The sequence below is a fragment of the Coloeus monedula genome, assembly GCF_965178545.1.
Source record: "Coloeus monedula genome assembly, chromosome: 12".
In the NCBI taxonomy this organism is placed as follows: Eukaryota; Metazoa; Chordata; class Aves; order Passeriformes; family Corvidae; genus Coloeus; species Coloeus monedula.
This window is the reverse complement of record NC_138792.1, coordinates 4,667,551-4,694,808: the sequence shown is the minus strand read 5'-3', so window position 1 is coordinate 4,694,808 and position 27,258 is coordinate 4,667,551. Positions and strand designations below refer to the sequence as shown.

Below are 27,258 nucleotides of genomic sequence, written 5' to 3'. Positions count from 1 at the left end.
TGTCCACACTGAAATGGACTGGAAACTAAACAATCTGATAAATATTTATGCAGCAAGGCAGCTATGACAACCAGAAGAGATAGAATACTTTTTAAAGACTTTTATCGTGCTCACTGCCATTTACTACTAAAATCAGATATTTAAACCAACCTGTTACACAACAGCAGAGGCATCTCATGAAAAAGTTAAATATTTATTTCTAACTGTTAAATAGCTCCAGAGAATGAAAATTATTCCCTAGAGGAAAACAATTACATTTATTGAACAAACACTTCCTAAAAAGTACATAACCTCTTTGCGAACAAGAAGGAGATCCTGGTTTCTTTTCCACTGCTCCCATGACCCTGTGCCTTCCCAGAGCTAACAGCCTCTCATTCAGCAGAACATTTCCAAGAGAGGGTGCTTTCCTTTTTTGTAGTTGTGGCTGTCATTATTCTTCATTTGGAATAAATCCTTTTGCTCTGTCCAGCTTGTCCAGAACCTCACTATAGAGGCCAACCATCTGGAGAATACGAGCACCATAGTTGTCAACAAGGATGGATAAAAATGTATCATTTAACTAAGTGAAAGAGAACAGAACCAAGGGAATAGGTGGGAGACTACCACCAGCTTCTAAACCTAAAATTTCAGACTGATGTAAAGATTTTTGGCCCAGGTTTAAATACCATGGTTTAGAAAAAAACAGATCGGTGCAACCTAACATAAGCAGTTTTATTTACACAGTTATAAAGCATAGTTTATATCTGAGTCTTATATCCATACATAAACCTATTCACCAAATCACAGACACTGGGAATTGAGGGTGGAAGAGACTTCTTATTGTCAGCACTTATTGTCTTAACTGATGGATTTTCAATGGTGTAAGAGTTACAGCCAAGCCCTTGATTGCTCAGCTTGTGCACAAGAGAATGAATGGTGACACCAGCCACACTGCACTGGGTTGCAATCTAGAGAGGAACAGCAGCCAAAAGCTGCAGAAAGAAGCTTGTGACAGAGTAAGAAAAAGTGCCATTGCAAAGTGTCACCTACAAAGGTACTAGCCTGGAAATTTCTCCCTCATAGGAAGTGGCTAAGCTACACCTGATAAGGTGAGCTTTAGTGATTTTCTTCACACCATCTTAAACCCTGTTTGTAAGACATTAGATTATACTAGAAACCAAGCCTGGAAGTATTCATGTAACAGCTGATTTAAGTAAACTGGTACAGCACCTTGGCTTTAGTTAAAGTGGGCAAAGATCCAGGGCTCTCCCGTGGCCACAAACAGTCAGAAGTTTATTTCCAGTCACCCATTTGCATCATCCTTCCAGTAAAAGAATGCTACATTATTCTTTTTATTGGCTATCAAAACTTTTCTGGCCTCACTTTGAAAAAATCTTTTAGTATCAGGCTCCCCCCAAAATATTTAGGTACCACGATTCTCCTGAAACTCTAAAAATCATCAGCTGTGGTTTCTTCACCCAGATCCACACCTCAAATTCAGGGCAGACATCCAATCCCATATCCTCGTATCCCCCTGTGTACACTTACATGGCCTTCATAGCTTTTCTTCAGAGATCCTAAGTGATTGAGGAAACGCATTCCCAATCCACACCACTGCTCAGCTTCCTTGTATTTACCAACAGTGTACTGAAATATTCCTGTATTCCAGGCTCTTGTCATCAACCAAAGGATTTCCATCTCTGGGTAAGCATCCTGAGGTAGCAAACAAGCAGCAGCAGCAGTTCATCAGAAAATAGAATCTTCACTTTAAAACTGACAAGTCAAGAGTGTTTTAGAGTTTAGTTTTAGTGTGGGAAAACTGTTGGGTTTTTTCCTCCTAAGCAAAGGGAGAAAAAGCCCTTACAAAATCCAAGGAAATTTGTAATACAGTCCTAATTATCCAAGAGACATTTCTCTGGAGGTCATTTCAGTGTATCTTTTATTGAAGAAGTCTTAGCAGCTCCACATATAACACTATGAAATGTTCATTTTACTAATGATTCTCAGTCTAATGAGAATTTTTTTCAAATGTGCTCAGGATCATCTCCCAGTCTTTTGGTTTCCTGTTCAACTTACTGTGCTGCTGACTACACTCAGAGCATCTTCAAAGTAATCCCACACCTCCTGCAGCACACAGGTATCCAGGTCTGTTAATCCAGTTGGCAAAGAAATGTTAATCAAACTGTGTAAGCATTTACTGAGGATTGAAAGAGAGCAAAAGAGGAAACATTAAATACCACATGCACAAACAGTTGGTTTTTAGTATCAGGAGCACACTGAGTTATGCCTCTATGATTGTCAGACAGACATGTCTTCCTTGGTGCTTACTACACTCATATTCCTGTAGCAGAAACATGTATTTTCATATATCAGATCTTATTCATACAAACTATGCAAAAACAGAGCCAAGAGCAATTAGTACTTAATTATCTTCATTGCTGGTCTCTACAGTAACACAGAAGGAAAACCACAGTATTTCCTAGGGTGCTACACATGACAGCAAGAAAAAAGTACCTTTTCTAACTTCACCAACAAGAGCTACGTAGGCAGCATCCTCAGAAAATCAGTAGCAAATACAGGATTCTGAAAACAGCTCCTTCTCAGTGTGAAGTGAGAAAGGCAATATCAACAGTTGCCTTTGCCAAGTGCTTACTTCAAGGAACTTGGAAAGGATAAGTAACACATAAATATGCTAAATAAATCATGTATGTACTATGGCATTGGATCACTACCTTACAGCTCATGGCTTTCTTCTCAACCCTTAATTTCTCCTCATTGTCTTGGAAATATCCAGCTCACTACTGCAGAGCAACAATTTGAAATGAACACCTTCCTCACAAGAAACAACCAGAGACCTCTTCTGGATCCAATTTTCATTTTCCTTCCTCAATTGATTAATTTATTGGAAACAAGGCTGTGCCAGAAAATAAGCCAAGTAAACAAACTGCAGTTAAAATATCTATTATTAGACAAGTACATTGGTTGGCCAGCAAGAAGTGGAACCTTGAATTTAAACTAAAATCCACTTTTTTTTTTCAAATTGCAGGCTTTATTCCCTGTCAGCCTTTCCAGTCACAGGCTCATGGCAAAGCTACGTGATAATACTAACCTAAATTTCACAGCATCAATGACAGCCTGCTTTCTGTGAAGGTTTAGTGCACTCTTGAGAGCTTTCTTACACAGTACAGGATACCGCGCTGGAGATTCCATTGCTAATGCTTCAAAGTAAAAGAAAATAGAGAAGAATAAAAAGATAAATTACTGAAGTCAGACTTCAATCTCATAGGTCACTAAAATAAACTACAGCATGTTGCCAGATCCCTTGTGAAAAACAACTGAAAAGAGATTTGCTTAATGCCTGGGTTGGTTACAAGCTAGTGCTTCTCTCCCTTTTTCTTACCAAGCACATCATCAACGAGGATGAGGCAGAAGCACAGAAAGCTTCATAATTCACTGCTGTTTATCTCCAGTGCAGTAATACAAAAATATTGTGGTGGGGGGCCCTGTCTAAAGAGTTTTGTTTCTCCCCTTGAACACGAAAATCCAGATGGAAACCTTATGCAGGAGCAGGATTTCAGAATGGTGTCTCCAGGCACTGGAGCATATTCCCTCAGGGCAAGGAGAACAGAAGGTGTTTATGCAATCCTACAGGACACCCTCCAAAGACTCGGTAATTCTAAATGCTCCTCATCTTTCTTGGATCCTGCTCTAGATTCTCAAGCATATTTTCATGGCTAGGACTTTGTGATGAAAATATGGCACAGTGTAGAGAAGTGCTATTTACAAACTGACTATACAAACTTTAAGTTGAAACTTAACGTTATCTTAGTGGCTTAAATATACTGAAAGTATCTATCCAAAGTCCACAGCCCAAAACTTCTGCACTGGGGCATGAATCAGTGAGGGTCATTCTCTGGCCTTTGCCAGTCTGGAGCTTGTAAAAGTTTATCTGAAAAATCCTTTCCAGACTCACAAGATACATGAGTGTCTCAGGATCTAGAAATGGAAGGATATGGCAATTTTCTGGTTCATCATCTATGTCATCTGGTATTTCAAAACACAGCTTTTCTAATGTTGCTGAGATCCTAAGCATCTTTGCTCCAGGACAAAATATATATGGTTAGATCCATTTTCTGCATGTTGTACAATACATGATAATCCTAGTCACCTCAAAAGAACAGGAAAGAGAAATGAAAGCTTTTTTTTTGCATGTGACTTGGAAGATCTATAAAGTCCTTACATGCAATGATTTCAAGTGTCTTGATCTCTATTTGTGGTTGCTCCCAAACCAATTCCATAAGATTGTGAAGTGTTGGATCATTCAGTTTGGATCTTGCTTCAAATTCATAAAGCAGCAACAATGTGTCTGTTGGGTCTTTAGCAAAATCTCCTACAAAAGAGACAGGATCACCTGTACATAATGATGAATTTTCTCAAAGCCACAGGGTGTACTATAAGGTATAAATTTTGCTTCCAAGAGGCAGGAAAACCATCAAGGCACTCAGACTTAACAGTAGAGCAAGTGAATTTGCCATTCAAGGAATACCTAATGGAATTTTTCTACCTATATCCTACCAAAAAAGTGAACCGTGAATCTGCCAGGCTAACAGTCACTTAACACCTCAGCTTTTATCATAACATCTATCTGCTCCAATAATCTCCATCTGAGACAGCAATTCCACATGCTCTGTATTTTTCATTAATATTGTGACTAAGAGTTACATGTGCTGAAAACACACACTTTGTAGCTTACCTGTTAATTTCAGAACCTTCCATATCTCCTTGCATGTCTGAAGACGTTGAAGGGCCTGACTAAAAAGCTCCGTCTATTTAACAGAATTAAGTAAGTTATTTTGGTCATAGTTTTAAAAGCAAAAGGAATAATTATGTCAGAACTAACTATAAAAAAAATTAAGAATCAGCCCAGTTAGTAAATCACCTATATCAGTTAGTGGGTTTTGGGGTTTTTTTTTCTCTTTTCCAAAGACCTCCACATCGCAGACAAAGCCACTTCCCACTGAACATTTCATTGGCCCAGAAAGAACCATCCATGTTCCTATGGGACATAACTGTTTTAGCTCCCAAGCACAAAATAGTGCTATTGAGACTGACAAACCACTTAATGCCACAACACAAATTGCTGTGCATTGCCCTCCACAGAATTTTCTACAATCGCTCTATACCAGACTTCTGTAGTTCCTTCACAACCACTGTGTGTTTTCCTTAATCTTCTTACCACAGTAAGCACAATGCCCTCTTCCTCCCCCCCCACCATAAATAGATATATGCATAAAAACAAACAAAAAAAAAATGGTGAGCTTTATCACAACCACAGTGGTAACTACTTTCAGCAACAGCAGTAATTGTCTTTCTGACTAACCCACATTTAGCAGCAGACTCCTTACAACATATCTATTGTAGATTGAAATTCCTCTAAGAGAAGATATTGCCATGACCCTTTGCTGATACAAACCCATTCAAATACACTGAAGTCAACAGAACTTAATTTACAGAAATCCAACATTTACAATTTTCTGGAAAGGTGCATCAATTCTAAGTAACTATGAAATATTCCCTTGCTTACACTCCCAATATCCCATTCTGAGTAAAAAAGCTAAGACTTCAAAATCAAAAGGAAGAAAATGCCACACTGGTACATTCAGAAATAGTTAACAGGCTTTGCCTTACCTGTTCTGAAGGTGTTGCTTGTTGTCTCCCCATTTCCAGATCAACTGCAGCTGCCATTAACAGGCATGTCTTCTGAGCAATCAGAACAGCTTTGTCAGAGGGACAAAACTGGGACAACTGACACCAAAAATAGGAAAAAGTAATGAGAATTTCACCCATATCATGCAATTTGCTTGTGAACAGATAATTGCTGACCCTCCTCTATGACACTTGCAGGAACCAGTCATGAGTAGTATATATATTCATATTGTAATTTTACTTGTACAATTACGCAAAAGGATCGTTTAAATATAAAGTGTAAAGCTGAGTTGGAGCCCGCTCTCTACAAACATATACAAAACTGACAGTGTTGGTAGAAGTTCTGCATAAAGATTAGGACTCAAGTACTTAACATGTTTTTATTAATGATACAGTTTCCAAACATCAGAATCCATTTATTTTAGAAACTTCTCGTTGAAGTCTTAAGTTTATTACATCCTTAAGAAACAGAATGTAAAGTATGACAATAATGCACACATTTTGTTTTACAAGTCAATCTCCTTGTGACAAAAATGCTCCATCTTCAGAGCATACAAGCATGTCTCCATGGAGATACCCAAACCATGGATGTGACTTCTAAAAGAACTAGACAGATGAAAATATTCCTCAATTAGACACACTGTTTGCAAGAGTAAATACCTTGAAAGACAGTACAAAAAAATCCCTCATCTTTTCAGGGCTGTCCTTGAACTGTACAGCTAAGTTCCAAGCTAACGAAGACATAAAGACAGAGAATAGAATAAAAATCTGCACTGCTATATGTGTGCCCATCTAATCTCTAGCAATAAGCAGTTCACGTTCCACAATTCTATTTCTGAATCAATGTCATCAACAGCTCATTTAACAACAGCAAGAAATACTGTTCCTAGTGATTTATTAAAATAGCTTATTCATGCTTTCAAATTTTGCCTTGATGATTTCATCACAAACAAGAACCCTTTCTAGCACACACCCTGCCCTCAAAAGCATGAGCTGGGACAAGCATTTTCTTATATTAGTTAACAAAGCTAGAATATGAGTGGAAGTGTTGAACAGTATTCCCAAGACAAACAAAATAGAAAAAGGAAAAAAAAACCCTACAACATCTTGAACCATTCTTCATTTTACCCCAGAAAGGTCAAGTAAGTGGCAATTAAGCACACAATTCTGAGTGCTAAATGGATGAGCATCTAAAGGCAAATAAATTATTTATGTATGAGAGCTTGACCCAATTAAATGTTTAGATTCTACAGCAACTTTCACATTAATTTATTCTATAGGACATGTTTTTGTAATCTCTGAATTGTTTATCCTGTGAGTGAGAATGCTGCCTTTGAAAGGTCATGAATCCATTCATTCTCATGTCACTGTATTTGACCTCTGCTGCTTCTCCTCCCCCTCCCTTGCTACTCTTTACTGGAGCACGGTTACACTGTGAGGATGTGTGCAAAAGCAGATGTCTTCTGATATTGACTGCACCTGTTTCTCTCCTGTATGCTCTGACAGAAGCATGAATCTGAAAAATTGGTTCAACCTGTTACCCTACGCATATATTTTTATTTATAGACAGCAAATGAACTAATCCTTTAGCAAAACAGTGTAACAAAGACTACAAAATGAGGATCCAGAGACAACACTATGCAGAATGCTTAGGGCAGCCCCATGGGAGCTGCATTTCCCACTAGAAACCACTTTATCTGTGATAATATTTGCTGTTTAGATTTCACAGTCTGTAGTTCAAGGCAAACTCCAGGGCTGCTGATTTAAAAGGACTAAAAAAGACAGAGGAGATTCAGTTTAGATTTTGAGAGTGTAACCTACCAACTTTCCTAAACCAGTGAGCTTCAAGGATCCTCATGTCCCCTGTAAATTCTTCTTCTGTGAAAGACTCAGCAAGTTTCTTGTGAGCTGCAGAAAACATAATTCAATACAAAAGTACCACTTTCACAGCAGAATAAAAACATTTCCAAGTCTAATCCCTACACCACAAAACAGATGTTTCCAAAAGTCCCATGTAATTCCTGATGAAGACTTATTCTCACAACTTAAATCTAATATTCTTCAGGAGAAAGCCCTATAAAAAACAACAAAAGGTGCTCTCAAACAGCATTTTAGAGAAGATGCCAACAAGTACTGCCTCTTCTAAGTTTACTGACACTGAAGTTTAAAGCATAGGAGTTTTACTTAATTTCACAAGAAGGGGGTTTAAATTTAATTACAAGTTTGAGGCCTTCCTTCTAGGAATCTTTTATTGATTTAATTCTACTCTTAAATCTATTCTACTTCAGCAGTACTGCAAGTTTTTGATAGCAAAGACCTGTAGCACTGAGATCCAACTTCACAATACTATTGACTCTCCAGCTTTTGCTTTCATTGATTTCACTGGGAATTTGAGAGCCTGGACTGAAATAAGGAGTCTAAATATTTCATTGGTATGGATCTAATCATATCATAAAATGTTCACGTACAGAAGAACTCCAGAAAATGCAAATAAAATAAAAACATACCCAAGTTCAAGTAAGTCAGTATTGAGTTGATATCTTCATCTCTAGAATGGAGAAAAAATTTAGTTTTAGAAAATTGATTAATTTTTTTTCAACAGAACGCATTATTTATGTTGGAATATATTTTCCCAGTTACGGATAGATCCACTCTTCTCACTCAGAACTTCTCAGAGATATCCCACAAGAGTCAAAGTTACAGAGACTGCTTCACTCACAACCTCTATTAAAAATACCTAACAGGTATATGCATTAATAAAAGAAGAAGGCAAAGAACAAATATTTAAAGAAAATTTTATACAAGTCGAAAACATGTTCCTATGTGATGCCATTAGGTCAAGCTAGGAAGTCATCTGGGTGGACTTTTACTAGCATAAAAAATAATCTCTTGATTACTCTGCAAGAAAAAAAGCCCAGAAAGAAAACATGACACAATTTGAACAACATATCCACCATGAGAAAATGGTTTTTCAAGCAGACCCACCTTTTCTCTGCATTTTCTGCCATGACTTTTGACAACATCAGACGGACCAAACATCTAAATATGAGAAAAATAAGCAATGAAGAAACAAGATTTTTTTTTCAATGGTGTACTTTGCCCTAATTTTCCTGAAAGAATCCCACTTTTCTTCTTTATGCTTGTTCTTATAATTATATTGAATTCTTACTTTAGGGCTGCAAACAGTTGTCGGCAGTCTTGTAAATGTTCAGACAAATACTCCAAAGCCTTGATAGCCACAATTTGTTGGTCATTCTGAAAAGAATTAAAACATGTTTTGTATATACTGCACTACCTCAGTTACCACAAAAAACCCCAAACCAAAACAACAACAAAAACCCAAACAAAAACAAACCCCAAAGCAACCACATATTCCAAGTCTGTGCAGTCTAGTAGCAGGAAAATGAACAAAGGACTACGCACAGAATTGCCTGAGAGTGCAGAGAAAGCTCTAAGGAGAGATCATATGATTCCCTGCACAAAGAGCCTGTGGTAAGAGCAGGACTAGTACAGGTTGGTAAGGCTTTCATGCCTCACAGGGCTAGGAACAAAGCCCTAATAGCCTGAAATGCAATCAGCCAGTTCAGACATCGCTCAGGCCACCAACCAAGAGGCAAGCAAGAGGGACAAAGGACTTTCATCATTGATTTATGTGTATTTTATACACAGGTTCCCCCTCTCACACCAAAGATCAAATCCCAGAGGCAGAAGAAGACGTAACTTTTTGCTAAGGAGAATTTTACAGAAATACACAATGTAATATCCAGATGCCAACATTCATAACTCAGAAATCTTTATTTTCCTGTCAAAATTTTAAAAGATACTGCTTATTTCTACATGAAATTAATTTCTACTTTCCATTACCCAACACATTTGAGCAAGACCTTTGTTGTGGAAGCATGAAATACTAAGAAATCCATGAAATACAGAGAAACATTAAAACTAGGCTAGGTTAAAGATGTTACAGCTGTCCTACTTATATCAATAAAGGAAAGTAAAGACAACATTATCTGCTCTACCTCTAAAGCAATTTGGGCAGCTAAACTCAAGAGGTTGCTGCCTGTATTTTTATCCACTCCCAGCTTGCCTTCATGTTCTGATGGCTTTTCTGCTAGCTTCCCCATTTCAATAACAGCTTCCACAGCTGAAAGAGACAGAGGGAAAAAACAACATTTTTATAGAAGCAATTGGAAGGTGGAAAATTCTACTGTTTCAATGATTTATGAAAGGTTGTAAGGGTTTTTTTAATGAAAAGCCAAGACAAGAAAACCTGACAATACCAGCACTTCTCCCCAGATATGCATTTCTGCCTAGGGAGGTGCCAAAATGCTTTCCAGGCTACTAATCTAAGGAAACAAAGATGCCATACAAATGATGCTCATCTCACATCCTTAATTTTGTTCTGCTAAGTAACTGTTTGTTACCAAAGACAGAATACTTTCTCTAATACATTGTCTGGGCATCATTCCAAGCTCCCACATCTTGGCTTATGCTAAGGGTGGCACTGCTTTTATGTTCACACTGTGCTGTGTTTCCCACTCTATATTATGTGAGCAAATTATGCTGTCAATAAAAGTTGTATTGAGAATAATTAAATGGCAAAGAACTCATTGGAAAATAAGCTCTGCACATTACTCTGTATTCTAAGTAACTATAGACTGTATTTCTCAATTTTCATTACTTGAGCTAAGATCCTCATTAAAATATGAAACAGCAGAACTCATTATAAAGAAGAAAGAGGCTACAAAGATACAACATTCTCTAAGTCATCTCAATAATTCATGCATTTTTTGGTAACTTCAGGCTCCATTTGTCCAGAGAAATTAAGAGCAGCAATAATGGTTCCCTTAAGGTTCATATTGTATATGCATACAAAAAAGCATAGAGTGATTCTCACCCTGGGATGCTACTACAGCTTCTGCCCAAGGGAAGATTATCCTCCTCAGCCACAGGCTCCACCCAAACAAAATCAAATACAGCAATGGACTCAGCATATTATATACTGTGTGCAAAAAAAAAAATCCCACTTTCACAACTTAAATCTACAGCCTGACATTTTCAATGACTTTAGAGACCCTTTTTCTAGCTACCCTCTACTGTGTCTTTCCCAAGATGAACAGTCCAAAGCTGCTTAGTATTTTTTAATATATTTGGCACTTCTGCTCCTTGTAGTGGACCCTTTAACTTTCAAGTTCTACCTTTATCAGTATCGTTCTCCACCACTGCAATCTTATAGACACTGAATTTAGTAAAGATGCTGTTTGGATCACACCTCTCTGCTTGTTTAACTGCCTCTTTAGCCTATTCACAGAAGAGATTAAAGGAAATCAGTAAAACATCACCTTGAAATTAGTATATAATTTGCAATAGAAGAGAGATAAAAAGATACACAAAATGTTAATGGTTACTTATAGAATAACTCAAGATGTTTGACAGGGCAACGTCTGCCCTTGAAACAAAAGTGGTGAGACCAGAAGACAGCACCAAAGGCTGACCAGAAATGAAAGAGCAAATTCCTCAAAAATAAAAGCAATGCAAATAAATACATAAGTATGTCTATATATGCATTAAATATACCTTGTCAAGTTGTTTCAGATGAAGATAGCAAGAAGCCATGTTCCTCTGCAGCTTAGCCAAGTTCTGATCTATCTGCCCAGGTGTATAAAAGCTGACTGAATAATTGTACCAGTGAAGGGCTTCAGAATAGCTTTTCTCCTAGAAAATATAAAAACAAAACAAAACCCCCAAAAACATGACCATATTTGGATGATTAAACTGCCTATGTCTTCCCAATTTTTTTTTTTTTCTCAAAAAGGTCACAGCACAGCAAATGAAAGATTTAGATAGTCAAGTATATTCCAGTGTAACCTTCAGGTTGTGCCAGGTGCAGAATCCAGCACTTGCCTTTGTTAGATTTCATACAGTTGGTAAGTGCCCAGCCCTCTAATTTACCCAGGACACTTTGAGAGACAGTATGCAAAGCTGAACTGAAATCCAAAGAGGTGACATCAACTGGCTTCAGCTGATCAATGAGGTGGGTGACCTTGTCCCAAAAGGAAATCAAGTTTGACAAGCAGGACTTCCCCCTCATGGACTAGTGCTGGCTCTGACCAAGGACTGCATTGTCCTTCAGGTGTTTTTCAATAACTCCCAGAATAAGCTCCATAATTTTACCAGGCACTGAAGTGAGACTGACAGGCCTGTAGTTTCCAGGGTTATCCTTCTTGCCCTTCTTGAAAATTGGGATAACTTTTGCCAGCTTGCAGCCAACTGGGACCTCTCCAGATTCCCAAGATCATTCAAAAATCATTCAGAGGCCTCACACCTGCCAGTTCTTTGAGTACTCTTGGATGAATCTCTTCAGGCCCCATAGCCATGTAGGCACCAGCTGGAACAGGAATTCTGGCATTAACTGTTCCCATGCACAAGCCTTAAGATGAGGCTACCTGAAACTGGATTTTATAACTGAAAACAGCACCCAGATGGATGAAAATAAAACTAGTGCCAGCTGGAACAAGGCTCTTAGTAACAGTTTGCACTCTAACCAAAAATAGACATATCAAAGAGGTCAGGAAAAGATTTTCATTTTCACTGACATAAATGAGAACACTACTATTTGGTCCCAAACCTCATAACGTTTGGCAGCTCTGTCCCACAAGATGATGTGCAGCTGATTCAAGGCTTCAGGCAGCAGCTGTTTCCCAGTATAATGACCTGAAAAGATACTGCAAATCATCACTTTACAAAGCACACTGAGAAGCATCTAAGAACTATCCCATAGCCTGCAACAAAAAACAGGGACACAGCAATAGCTTCAGCTAGGAGCCAGAGTTTCATATCCTGTTTATGGAAAAAAAAAACAAGCCAACCAATCAACCAACCAAAACCCAAAAAAACCCAGCGGGTAAGAGAAAAATATTTTCATGCCTGAACAATGTAAATGTAGCTCTTGCTCCTAGCTAGATGCAACATGAAATAGGATTTGTTTTACAGCAGATCTGATAGTCAAAAAGTACTGCAAGTGCTACAGGTCCAACAGACCTGAAAAACAAATTGTTATCCAGCTGCTCCAACAAGGATATGCAACCTGTCTTATACTGACAAAGAAAAATAAATTGGGCTGGATGGACAAAGCATTAACATTACACAGAACTCCTGGTTAATGTTTCTAATCCCACATGTATCAGTCACACACAGTCTACACTAAGAAGGAGGAATTGCTCTAGCAAATGAATTTAACCCTGAGCTTGATCATGACTGTCATTCAATATGGAAGTTGAGAGTTGCCAAGTAAAAGAAACATAATGGAAAACAGACACAGAGAAAGAAATATGAGAATAAGCAAAAAAAGTGAAAATTAGAATGCAAGACCTTAGCCAGCTACATCCAGCTTTCAGTAAACAGCAGTAAAAGATGGATACAGACCTATAATAACTTCTTCAATCTTTTGCTTAGCGAGCAGCTCCCTCTTATTCTTCAACAGGAACTCGATGTGGAGCAGGGTAATTTTTCCAAGGTCAGGTGAAGATTCAAATCGTTCAGGAACAGATTTCAGAAAATCAAAACCAACTGATTCCCTATTCACAGAGATGCGTTTTTAAGAGGCTGCACCAGAAGAGCTGTTAATTTTCCATTCTAGAGATTAACATATTCACACCATACAGCATGTTTGTCATTCAATCACACCGACAGAACGAATCAAGGTATGAATTTGTTACAGTTCATCTATTCAATGGCAGCTTCCTCTTACCACATGCTTGTTCCACTGTATTCATAAGAGTTTATTCTTCACATTTGCTTCAAGATACAAGCATATACATATATAATCATGACAGAGCACTTAACAGGGCAAAATGTCATGCCTCAATTTATTTTGCAGTAACTTGTTATTCTTCTACTGTTTTTCCCAAGAATGATTCTAGGACTCCGAAGTCATTCTGATGGTTGGTTAAAAGAAAGATGTCAGTCTGATGATTCCAGACATATATTAAAACTACATAAGGAATCATAATCACTCCAAAGTAGGGCTATAGCACTGCATATTGCCACTACACTTATTTCACACCCTGTTCTGTTGCTGCCATAATCAGTATCTCCTTGCTATAGAAGACAGGCTCCCTCTCAAAACCATTTACCTCACCTCCGTGAGCTTTTATTTGAAATAAAGTATCATTGTATAATAGATGTTCTTTGCTTATAAAGCAAAGAACAAAATTGTGTTTACCCCACTTAGTGATGCTTTCATACCTTCCATGCTCCAGCAGCAGCTTGGCAGTATTCAAACAGAAGTCTAAAGACATCTCAAGGTGCATGAATTCTGCAAGAGCTAGACAGAACACAAAGCACTTGAGATTATATAATCAACTTAGACACTTAATTGCTCAATTTACCACTTATCTCTTACAGCTTCTTTGAAAGACAGAAACAAAACTGAAAAAAAATACCAGCTGCCATATAATAGATCTACAACAAAAGGAAGAATGTCTATTGTGTTTTGACTTTCCTTTCACTGTACAGCTAATGCAGTACTACAGAAAGGTGACATACTGATAGCCCTGGAATTCTAGTCCTCTGCCTCTTTAAACAGGAACAGCATAGGCATTAGTAGAACAATCTTTTGCCTCAAGCTGCCTTCTATCAAAATGTCTCATCCTTATCCAACAGGAACAACCTAACACCGAGGTTGGTGCTCAGGCTGTGTGAGGTATCATATTGCAATGGGAACTACTTCAGCATAACGCCCTCAGCATCAGCTGTGGGTGATAAGCAGGTATCAGTTTTATACCACTCAGATAAAGTTTTTAAATTGTTACTTTGTGCTGAACTGTTAATAACAACATAGATACATTTGTAGCTTGCATGAGATCAGAGAAGGAATACACAGGGACAAGACTGTAACAGTTGTTAAAAGAAGCATTTCTAAGGCAGCTGATAAAAGTGCACAACATAAGATTTTAGTGAAACGCTTAAAACTTAGCAGGAATCTTCACTCCAAAGACAGAGAATTGCAGTTCATGGACACAACACTTTTCTGCCAGCCATACAAGAAAAGATACATCCATTCATTAGTACACTTGCTTGAAAAACTGACTGGAGGCTTAGTGTTATTAAATAATAGCTGAGTGTGTTTTGATAGGCAACTCTATGGTTTCACAATTCAAACTGCAGAACACAAGTCAGCTACTGTATGTTTATTTGAAACTGTAAGTTTCAAATAACTGGCTGCTTGAAATCTGGCTGAAATTCCCCAGGAGCAATGTGGAGTTACCATTTCTGCTAGTCTGGCAGCATTCAAATCACTCAGCCCTCTGCAAGAAATTCCTCATCACATCCTACATTTCTCGAATTATTCATTACACATCTGATGCTTTCCACCCACAAAGAGTACAAAGCCTCTCTTCCTTAAGATTTCATTATTTATGAAAATCAATTTCTCTGACACATTCATTATCCTTTCTCTGTTAAAGTCTCCCCAAAAACTTTCTTATCCTCTCATTTCATAGCAGAATCAGTTCTGTTTAAGTGATAAATGTGAGGAATAAGGAGAAAAGAGTTTATTTATTATCTTGTAATACAGCTTTATAACAACACACTGATCAGCACGTGATATCTGTCAGTCAAAATCTGCAAAATCCCACACAGAGAACAGCAATGCTTCACCAGCCTTTGTTCTGTGCTGGCTGTGTAAGAGTCAATGCACCTTCACTGAGTAACCTAATGCATATGTCTAAATAAACTGTAGCTTTACACTGCTGTATTTTCACTGTCTTCATTCTAAACAGCCTTCAGAGTCTTCCCCCTACCCTATTTGCAGCAAGGCTATTTAAATTAGCATCTGGATAACTCCTCTATGAACACTGAGTACAATGTCTCACACTTCAAAACTAAAATGACATTTAGTTAATGCAGATTCTGCCAAAAACACAAGAAATGATTGTTTTTCTATGTACAACACAGGCAGTCTCCTTGGATATGGAGTAATATGACCTCACTATGAAACCTAGAGAGAGCTGTGATACCTGAGTTGATATCTTCATCTGATGCTCCACTTTTAAGAAGGATTTTAACTTTCAAGAAAAACCCTGCTGGATGCAAATTCTCCTGCACAATGAATAGCAATACATTAGCTGGACAGCTCTTTGTAGAACACAGATCCTGTGAGAGTGCAGCACATTCATAATACAAACAAATATTAAGAAATCACATATTCCCCACCGTAATCTTCAGTTCCATTTTAATGACTGAAACAAGTGGTAGGCAACTTATGCAATAATTTCTTCCCAAATGCAATGTGTATCTTTATTATTTGTTCTTACACTGCCAAAGGACCACAAGGATAATGAAAGCAAAAGATGTAAAATTCTCATTTTGCTGTGGCCCATTTTTGATACTTTTAAATAGAAGCTGAACATTACTGAATGATAGAAACATTTCCTGCTTTTCTATGTGTGAATTGGCTGGATTAATCTAAAATTAATATGAGCAGATTCAAAGTAGTTTATAAAAAGAAATTTAGGGGGCAACAACAGTGGGAGCAATTGTAAATAATGAAGACTGTATACTAAAGCTCTCACTAAGTGCATATTTCAGGTTCTAGAATAAACATTTTCTTCTGGGTTTCCATAACCTCACACAATATCAAAATGTGCATTATCAAAAATTATGATAAAAACACTTTCTGCCTCAAAAAGCTTTGCAAAAGTAAACAACAAAGAGGACAAAAGGCTTAGATACTGTAGTAGCACATCATTTGCATGACTATACACTGCCTTTTATCCTGAGCTCATGAGCATATGCATCATGATCTGTCTGTAAATTCAGGCAGCATGCAGAAACTGAATTTCAGCTTCCATTTAAAACAAAATTTTATACTTAAAACTTGTTTTATACAAAACAGAAAATGGATTTTTTTAAATGATCAACCGAAGAGAAATAGGAATTTTTCAGATTTCATTTACTCCACACTAACCGGAAAAGACAGAACAACAAAATTAATTCAAGTCTTTGTATGGGAAACAGATGGTGCAGGATCAAGAGACCTCTCTGTAATGACTGCTTAGAGGTATATGAACTTCCTTCAGGGTGGTTGGTATGTTTATACACCTCATTCTTTAGGTCTGCTCACGTGCCTCTGCCCGGGTGTTGCTTTGGGGATCCCCCAGATAATGAGGTAATGGAAATAATTTTACTCTTTGTGTTTTAGCTGTGGGTTTGTGGTTGTCCCAGCTGCCTGCCTGTATCAACTCACATGTCAGAGAAATTTTAGTCACACCATCATCAAAGGACCTTACTACTCACAGATAGCACGCAGGAGGACAACTCTACTTCTACAAGCAAAAGAGTATTTTTCTACACAAAAAAAAAAAAAAAGCTGGGAACACCAAAACATCCTTAGGAGCATGAAAACATAAAGCACACGCACCTCAATCGGTTGTCAGGGGTAACACACCAGTGATTAATGTGATCCATATTATTATGTCAATAAATGCTTGAGTTTCATCTATTGCAATCTATAAATAGAGCAAAAATTACTACCTGATTTGCCAAGCTTATGGCTTTCAATGCCTTGTCCAGGTACAGACTGCAATCCCACTCAAAATAGGTCGTGGCTAACAATCGCAGCACTTTAGCCTGGAAACAAAAAAATAGCCACAAATGAACATACAGATGAGCACAAAAGACTTAAATTCTAAGGTCCTGAAAAATAAAAGCTCTTTGAGTCAAAAAAATGCCTGCCTGGTATCAGACATATAAAGTGATTGCTCATTTCTGAAACATATCCAGGCTCGAAGCAATGCAGTACACACAGGACACAAATCTACTAGAATTCAGAGAAAAGCAGAAGGGTAGCAAGGAAAATCAGATAACTGGGAAAAAAAATGAAAGAAGAAATTGAAATAACAGGAGGTAAACACTTCACAGAGGAAAACGAACAAAAAAAACAGGACAAAGACCAACATGATGATGGACTTCAAATATATAAATTATTTACATAAAGAGGAAGAGATTAAAATCTTCATATCCGCAGTTGGAATTAAAAGAATAAACAGACTTCTGAATGAGACAGAGAAACATCTATCAGAAATGACACAGCTGTAGCTGATCATGTATTCAAAGAGAAGGGGAATGAAAGAAGAGATGGCCTTTCAGGATCTACTTCAGCCTTACTTTCTACACTTTGATTTCTGTGAAATAGTAGAATCAAATGTGATTTATAGGCGCTCATCAGTGACTGATGCTCATAACAACTGAACTTGAAACTCTGCCAAACTTCATAGCAGACTACTGAAAAGGAGACCAAGACATCACAGGGCAGGGTTGCACAGAAGAGGCTGATAATACACTGGAGTCAGTTCAACAAAATCCTCCAATTTGTAAATAGAAATTTCTCTATTTCTTACCTGCATTTCTTTGCCAACAGAATATTTCATGTCCATCTTCCCAATGTCATAACTCTGGCTATCAGTGATAAATGAAAGTTAGAATTAAACAGGATGACAGAGATAAATTTAGTATTCTGATACATGCAAAGTTCCTATCCTTTCCCACTTCCTAAGCAGTTAGAAACCGCATAAATCACACAAACTAATCTCAGTAGTCACTTTTACTAGAGAACAGAAAGTTTTGGTTTCTTTCTGCCCTTACATTAAAAATTGTACTCAATCCCTTTCTTCAACCTGTTGCAGTACATCCTGTAACATCTTCTATCCAAACATTTCATTAGGTTTTATCAATTTTAACTATAGAGATTTTGAAGAAGCAAGTGTTTCCAATCTCACCTGACATATAATACAGTAATACACAAAATCTATACATGACTGTTCTCTAGATCACAGCACATCAATAGCAGAGACAGAACCTGGAACTTGTGATTCCCCATTCTTCTTCTAAAAGTTAAATGGCAGAACAAAGAACTACCCAGGAGAAAACACAGTGATAATTCCACAAAACCAGATTTGATTACAAATGCTGTGAATGAAGAACTGTTAAAAAGAAAAACAGTAACTGGGCTCTTGTTTTCTAAGCTAATATATTCTTAGACCAGGGAAATCTTACCCCACTAGATGGAGCCACACTCTTTCTCCAGATTATTATTTGCACTTTGCAAAGCTTTATTTCCCCCTAAAATTCTGTCATCAGGGCTCGGTATTTCATTTTCCACAATAATAAAATATAAAATAATCAACAAAGCACCATCTGTAACTAATCCTAAGCATTTCTACAAATCCTCTTTGACAACATATATGATCATAATGATTTTGAATTTGATCTGTTGCCCTTCATTTTCTTCTAATTATTTAAAAGAACAAGAAGACATAAACACAAATTTTCTGCACTGAGGCCATGACCATGGCATGAGGATACTCTTCCTCATAGTCTACATTTTCTCACCCTTAATAGTACCACAATAGTTATTTGGATCCTACCCAAACAGTCTCTAACCATTCCTTTTTCACCTTGATGTTTGTGCCTTTCATCAGTCAAGAACTCTTCAGAAAACTAATCTCTTTGGAGGAAGTGCTAGGGAGAGAATTGGCAAGAACCATTGGAAGGTGACTTTCATTCTAATGGCACGAAAATACATGTGGGAAAGAGACACAGATTTTAGGCAATAGTGTACAACCATCAAAAAGTATCTGCTCAGCTAATTTGGTTCAGCTAAAATCTTGTATTCTCACATTTTTAATGAGGCCTCTACTTTCCCTTGCTCCCCCCTCTCCTTCAAACACATTTTTGTATCTCAAAAGAAGGGGGTTGTTTTATTTGGTTTTTGCACATTACCTGAGCCAGAAGGAGCTCTGCTCATACCTCTTCCATTCATACGTTTCCACTCCAAAATTGTAACAGAGGATTGACAGGTAACAGGTCTGCAATAAAAGATTCCTGCTTCTATAATGTTCTTGTAAAACATCATTAGATCTGTAGCACTCCAGTCTCAGATTCCTTAAAATGCATTTTGCTTTCAAGATATACCCACTGTTATCACTCCTGGCCTTTTGCAAGGGGATACTGAAGATGACTAAAACTGAATCATTAATTCAGTGGAAAAGGGAAGTATCATTAACCAGTCCAGGACACAAAAAACAGCAGGATTCTTGAAACACAGGAGGAACACAGAGTTCCTCAATAAATCACACTGAAAGCACTAGAACTGTGTAAATTATACAATAAAAATTAAAAATTGAGAGGAAAAACTGTAATACTATAACCTCTTTTTTTTTAAGTAACAAAGAAGTTTTACATAATTAAGTGAAGAGGACTCTACCTGTTCCATGATAGGCTTCTTCACAGCATGTCTCTTTGGGGTTAAAAAAGGATTACAAGTTTTAGGAGGAAACTGCTTTTGAATGCTTGGTTATTCAGAGCTTTATCAGCCAGCCCTGACAACATCTGCTCATAACAACTTGCCTTTCTTTTGAAATGGTTTGCAGCTGTCATATGCCATCCAAAGAAGAGACAAAAAAGTCATTTTATATGCTAGCAGGCTGCCAATATTTACATCCATTTTGCCTCTGCAGTATCTTTTTTTCCCAAATATAAATGATGCTTTTGGCAATTGACTGCAGATTCCAAATTCTCAGACAAAAATGAGAAAGGCAGCACGTCTTGCTTCAGTTGTTTTGGGGTTTTTTTGCAATCCAGAGGCAAAAGCACAGACTAGGTATATGCACAAACACAAAAAAGATCACTCTCAGATGTGAAGCCTTATTTTTCACAGGTTCATTTGTGAAGGTTTTCTTTCCAGAAGAGAAAGTTTCCTGTTGTGAGCACTAGTCCATAGACTATCAATGACCTACAATCCTCTCCAGCTGATTTCTGGTATCACACAACACAACAATCTCCTTGTGATACTCTCCAGGGACTCTTTGGTACAATGGGAGCCTGGAAGAGTTTAGGATTGAGAGATACCCAGCAGTCCAAAAGTCTTGAATTCACTCAGCAATCAGTAGCTCTTTCCTTTTTCCTTGTTTTTTAAATGCCACTCTTTAAATCAGAAGTAAATTGTATCACTCTCTCATGACCAGAAGCCTTTACCTTGTCTGCATCAGTGCTCCTGGTTTGTGAAGAGCTTTCATCACAAGCAGTTTAATATTATTTAATGAAGGAGTTCAAACAGAAAGAATGAAATTAATTTAGAATTAAATGAGGAACAGGAATGCAAAGATCCCAGTGAACATTTTCAAAAAGCTCTGCTCTTATGATTCAAATCAAAGCTAGACCCCTGCAACTAACTTAGTCACTCAAATGCACTTGAACAAGGCCTGCAGATCACAAAAAGCAATGTAAAATCAGTTGGGAGTTTAATTGGTTAAAAACCTAAATAAACTCCAATCATATTTCCCATATTTTCCTTTCAGAATTTGCATCTGCCCCTTTGAATTTTATTACCTGTACCAGAGAGAAAGGACCAAAATGTTTCCTAAATACTGGGAAAACACGTAAGCAAATGAAAATAAATGTTGGGAAGTTTATTCTGATATAAAAATAACAGACTTTTATCTCTGCAAACAAAAAGCTAATCTGCATATGATAGTTTGTTTTCTCTGCAACATAAGAACTACAAAAACCACCATTTAGTGCAATGGTAAGCCTCCACTCATAGCTCTACAGTTCCATGAAGATTAGTACTGAAGGTAGTCTTAGACTTGCATATCAAAAACTTTGTAACTCAGCTCTTATCTCGTCCCAACCATCCCCAAATGTTCACATGGGTACAAGATGCAATATACAAGATCAAGATGTAAAATGCAGCTGGATCTCTAGAGAGTAGGTGATATATTCAATTTCGAAATCTTTTTGCCTTGCTTGATGAGTTGTCTTCTCATTGTTTAGGAAGAGTTTATCGTTCTATTTCAAATGCTAATCTAAGAGAAACAAGAAAAGAGTGCACTTTGAAAAAAAACTCTGCTGTTTCCATGCAAAATTTTTAGCAACAAGATCTCAAAGAGGCAACCAACCACAGAAGAGATCTTCAGTTCAGAGTACTTTTCAAAATTTCATATGGCATATGTAATCTCTTAATATACAAAGAGGAAAGTAGGTTCTCAAAGTTTGCAATGATAAAGAAGGGATGATTTCACTTACTTCTTTTGGCAAATTCATCAGCATATCTTTGCAGCGCTGCATGCACATCACTGCTTTCTGAAAATCCCCTTGAGCAACTGCCTGAGGAAGCAGCAGAGCATGCCAACAAACTGTTAGTGTGCAATCAGTCTTTAAAATTCACTAGAAACCTGACTCTTTAAAATAGAACAGGACTCGGGTTTTTCACATGCAATAAAGCTAGGTTTGGGATTAGAGATCTGCCCTTACAGTGCTAAAATAATTCTGTATATTTCTACATATTGCCAGATGATAAAGACATCCAGAAAATCACTGCAGTCCTCAGGTAGTGTGCAAAGGCCAGAGATGTGGGACAAGATTATTCACATGTTAAGACGATACAACATTTCAGCAAAATTTATACCACCTCTCCTTTTGTCTCCACGATCAAATTAAAAAATATTGGCCATTGCTTTGTCCTGTTTAGAGTAGCTCCTGAGAATTTTGGAGATAACAGTTCCCCTCTAGATACTGAGGTCAGCTGTGTGATCAACAAATGCAGGAAATTACATTCTTTGTATTTGAACTCCTATGTCCATAATACTCTGTAGGATTGATAAGAGTTCTCAGACACTTCAGTCAGGCAAAACAATTCCTCTGAAAACTTAGAATTTCTAAATTACATACTTTAAATCACAGTTATTTGTCTTGGTCTCCAGTAAAGCACAGGACACTGTTGGAACTGACCCATTTATGATTCATACAGGAAGCTGTTTATTTTATAAACAGCCATGCTAGCCAAATCATAAAGCAACAAATCTGAACTAGAAGATATAAACACCACTGCAAAAATGACGGTGATAAATGAGGGAAATTAAAAATCATTAAATGATTGCAACGCTGAATGCAAACACGAGATCTGCTATCTTACATCTAAGTGAAGGAAACCTATCCCTCAGCAAGTCCTCAATGCCAAGCATTCCGGTATCTAACAACTGGGTCAGAGTTTCCCTCTATACCCCTAGTGACTTATAAGGAAAACTGAGAACACATACAGATTCAGCTTGGTAAGAGAGTACTTTGAAAAGGCTCTTCTCCACATCAGCTCTGTGCACTTGAATATCTGCTTCACCCTCGCTGCCCTTCCGTAACTTTGCATACAGCTTTTCTACACTCTGGAAAACAAAGTGCAGGCATCACCCATGGAACTTACAAATAGATGTGTATGTAATAAATCAAAACTGGAAAACAGCTTACATTCATGGCATTCTCTAGAAAACCATCTGCAAGACCAGCTTTTCCAATATCTATCCATCCTTTCCCAGTTTTCATAGACATCTGAAGGAGGAAACGGGGTAAATCTTTTGTGAAAATACAGTCACTTTCAAGAAAGGCAACATAAGATCTCATCTCATTGTTGCACTTATCTAACACAGTACAAGGGTATTTCAGCTCTGCAATTTCTGACCAGCAACTCTCACTTCTGAATGAAGCCCTGAACACTCAGATGCAGCATAAGACTTATGGTGGCCTACTAGACAGTATTATAAGATTCTGAAATAAATGAATGTGCTGCTCCTATTTTACCCTATGAGAAGATGTGATGCTGACCACACTGTCTAGACATTCCTAACTCCAATGGCTCAGCAAGGTATCCCTGTAAAATACAGGTCCCACTTCATCATGTATTTTTTCTTAAAAGGGAAAAAATGGGATCATCAGTCTTATCTTTCCTTAAGTGATGAGAAGAGAGAGTCAGCAATACTCCTGCCAAATCACCAGCTATCCAGAACTAGACACGTATTTTACTCCCTTTCCAAAGAAAATGTAATAAGATTTGAAGACTTCCCTGGGGGATCAACTGCATTTCATTACTCACCCAAAATTAGCCTTACCAAAATCTGTCTTCGTATAGTTCCCTCCGGAGGATCGCTGCCTTCACAAAGGCAAATCAGTCTGCAGGCAACAAACCGTACTGCAAAAGAACAGTGCAGGCATTCAGAAGTTTCCTTTTCTCTACTTCTTTTTTTTTCTTTAAGAAAGTCAGGCCCTGCCATATCTGAAAGACTGTTCAGCATTTTAAATCACAAGAGAAAAATCTGAAAGCTTCAGGAGTTAAAGCAATCTGAATTTTAGCCAAGATGCTTTAAATTGCTTTTCAGGCAGTAAGAAAAAAAGTAATATATTCTCATTAAAATACCTATTAAACAATTTAGAGAGAGTTTAAGTAAAATACATATTATTCAAAGACTTAATTACATTGCAGGTGCTAACAGTAACATGTCTTGAGAGCCCCAAAATAGCCTTCAGCAAAATAAGGAAATGAAGTTTAATAATCTTTACAGTTTCAAAGTAAAAAGCAAAAATATTTTCAGGCCTTCCTTAGACATCAGGGATGGAAAAGACACCACTTAATGTATTTAAAACAGCCTCTCCCTGGCCCTTCAGCTATGATCTGAGAACATCACACTCTATTTTGTGTCAACTTACCCTTTTCCCTTTACCTGATATAATTTATATGATGCAGATGATGCATAATTTTGACTACAATCCCTCAAGACAGGAATGTAGGCCTGACACTGCAATCCCACAGAACCACAGAAAGAACACACTGAGGGAAAAGACCACTTCTGCTTTCTCCCAGCCCTCCTCCTGGCCCAAGAGAACCCACCAGCTGTGCACCTGGTTAAAGCATGTCAGTAAAAAGAGGACTTCGAATGTTTCTGTATGTAAACATGGATGAGATTGTTTTTCTAATGTAACTATCTCACTTGATATAAATTAAGTGGCCAACACTCTAAAATTTACATCTATGTTATTTCCACACATTTTTAGGTTAGAAGCACAGTATCAGAAGGCAAATTACAACTCCTTTGGTGACATCACCTCTTTACTGATGTTCTGGCATGAAAAGGAGGAGTGATAAGAATGCCTACACCGATTCTGTGTCACAAGATAACTGTTACACCAGGATGCTTCTTCTTGAACTGTTTATACAAGCCCTGCTGTACATTCTTCTCTTTCTACCCATTACCTGCAAAGATCCAAACAAATCTACAGCACTAGTTATGTACCTGTCAGCAGAGAGTGTTTGATTCCCATGCTACAGCACAAGGAACACATTTAGGAAGGTACAGAACATACGTACGTTTGGCTCTTTGCTCATCACCAATAACAGCACCCGTGTGTTTGGTCACAGTCCAGTTCCACAAGCTGACTGCACTCTCTTCAACCTGAAGAGGAGAATTCAATTCTGTTTAATTTTGTCCTGGATGTGGATCCCATTGAAATTTACTACTGGAAAAAGAAGCATCTTTCACGTGTTTCACAGGAAGGGCCCCTTCTGATCTTTATGCAACTCCCTTTTACACCAGAGTCAAAGGTGTGAGTTTTCCATAAAATTCTCACAAGATCCCACAGGGACATGTTGGAGAGTGACCTGAAAACAGGCACTCTGAATGGACCACGTGGCATTTCTTCAGCTAAAATCTGAAGGGGCTGGAAAAGAATCTTACCACATTTGAGAATGTACCTGTAGTAAGGCTTCACCTCTTTTGCACATCAAAAAGAACACTAAGTAGCTTAATTGCTTTAAATACCTGCACTGGGAAACTTCTGATATTAGCAAACAAAGAACAAAGGCTACTGACTATATACTCTTGTTAAAAAGATAAGGCACTACATAAAGGCAATAAGCTGCTTTAGCAACCCACCCTGAGGGGCTGCATTTTCCATCACTTTATTCCACTTTCCATGATAGATCTTGCCTACAAATACACTCTTGCCTATCTAGGAGAGAGTTCATAGCCTCTCTTACTGAAGTGGCCAGATTACAAATTAATGTTTTCTCCTTTCTTCAAAAATAGTTTAGCCCAACTGATTCAGGAAGAACTGAAGGATAGCACTTTTATGCTCTTGTATTTCTTTACATACTGTACTAATCACACTTTCTGTTATGACACTTGCTAACCTATCTTTCTCCTTGTTGCAAATTTAGGACTTCCAAAATCAGTGTGCCTTAGCTGATAACTGCTAATTAAATGTCTCTTGAAAATATAATTTTGGAGGAAAAAGTTGAACAATATCTCAGCTGGTCTTTTTTCTTATTTCAGATTCATGTATTACTCACCAGATTTCTTTTTGAAAAAGGACTTTTAAAGTAGATGTTTACTACTTTCTAAGTACTCCTCTAGGAGAAATAAACAGAAGGAAAAAACAAACATTATAAACAACCACCTGATTAACTTTTATAAGGACTGAAAATGAGTACTTCCAACATAATATTGCATACTGGGTTTACCAGGCAGTTAAAATTACATGCTTGCTTGTTTTCTTCCTCAGGTATCTGCTGTCACTATGGAATCCACAGATAGGATGAGAAGGACCGCTCCTCTGATCCAGTACCAAACTCTTAATGCATCAGTGCTCTCTATTTCCATTTTTACTTGAAATTACACCTAGATACTACTAGTAATTTGAAATAATAAATACCTTAACATCACCAGTAACTTTTCTCATTATTATCATAGAATGGTTTGGGTTGGAAGTGACCTTAAAGACCACCCAGTTCCAACCCCCTGCCACGGGCATGAATACCTTTCTGCTATCCCAGGCTGCTCCAATCCACATCCAACCTGGCCTTGAATACTTCCAGGGATGGGGCAGCCACAGCTTCTCTGGGCAACATGTGTCAGTGTGTCCCCACCCTTACAGTCTTACCAATATCTAATCTAAATCAACCTCCTTTCAATGTGAAGCCATTTTCCCTTGCCCTGTCACTTCACGCCCTTGTCCTAAGTCCCTCTCCAGCTCTCTCAGAACTCCTTTAGGCACTAGAAGGTCTCCCCAGAGCTTTGTCTTCTGGCTGAACTCAGTCTGTCTTTGCCAGGAAAGGTGCTCCTGCCCTTAAATCACCTTCACGGCTTCCTCCAGCAAGTCTGCATCCTTCTGATGTTGATGGCCCCGGATCTGGACACAGTATCCAGGTGGGGTCTCATGAAGAGCAGTCAGTGACACACATTTACATTCACGATCATCATTTCGCACTGACTTTTAAGAACACCATTTCCCACTTTATTTTGGACTTTCACTCTATTGGGGTAAACGACGAAGAAAGGAACTGTTTTCTTTAACGTTTCAGTAGTGCTACACGTGCTTCACCGCAAAGGATGGGAAGCAGCAGCAGCTGGTATTTACGGAGCTGCAGCACCAACCTGGGCCAGGGCTGTGGTGTATGAAGCACATGCACCCCCCATTTCTTCAGACGGGCTGGGAGCGGGGGGCTCTCCCTCCGCCGCCGTCCCATCCTCTTCAGAGATGCCCTCCGCCGCCTGGAACAGCTCCTCGGTGAGGGCGGCAATGCGGGACGCCGCCTCTTCCCTCAACAGCTCCCGCACCAGCGCTGTAAGACAGGAGGACAACGGGCCGTGACACAGAGCCCAACAACAGCCGCCACCGGCAGCGCTTATCGGGAACGGAGAGCCCGCGGCCCGCGGCACCTTCCACGGCCGCCACCCGCGGCCCCGCCAT

At 38.2% G+C, this 27,258-nt stretch overlaps 1 protein-coding gene across 1 annotated transcript; it reads right to left on the bottom strand.

Moving 5' to 3' along the window:
• Positions 1 to 402: 402 nt before the first annotated feature.
• Positions 403 to 27,258, bottom strand: TEX11 (testis expressed 11; the record flags this gene model as incomplete). The annotated part of the gene is made up of 29 exons (XM_082289719.1): positions 403 to 502; positions 1,528 to 1,692; positions 2,056 to 2,176; positions 3,089 to 3,197; positions 4,220 to 4,369; positions 4,733 to 4,805; positions 5,668 to 5,784; positions 6,346 to 6,458; positions 7,507 to 7,593; positions 8,193 to 8,233; positions 8,671 to 8,724; positions 8,855 to 8,940; positions 9,705 to 9,829; positions 10,884 to 10,986; positions 11,263 to 11,400; positions 12,314 to 12,399; positions 13,111 to 13,262; positions 13,933 to 14,011; positions 15,705 to 15,786; positions 17,221 to 17,316; positions 18,087 to 18,144; positions 19,468 to 19,553; positions 21,772 to 21,852; positions 22,785 to 22,904; positions 22,987 to 23,067; positions 23,625 to 23,704; positions 24,878 to 24,962; positions 27,018 to 27,130; positions 27,228 to 27,258. The coding sequence occupies 29 exons, from the start codon at positions 27,256 to 27,258 to the stop codon at positions 431 to 433; spliced, it is 2,784 nt and encodes a 927-aa protein (XP_082145845.1). The 3' UTR covers positions 403 to 430.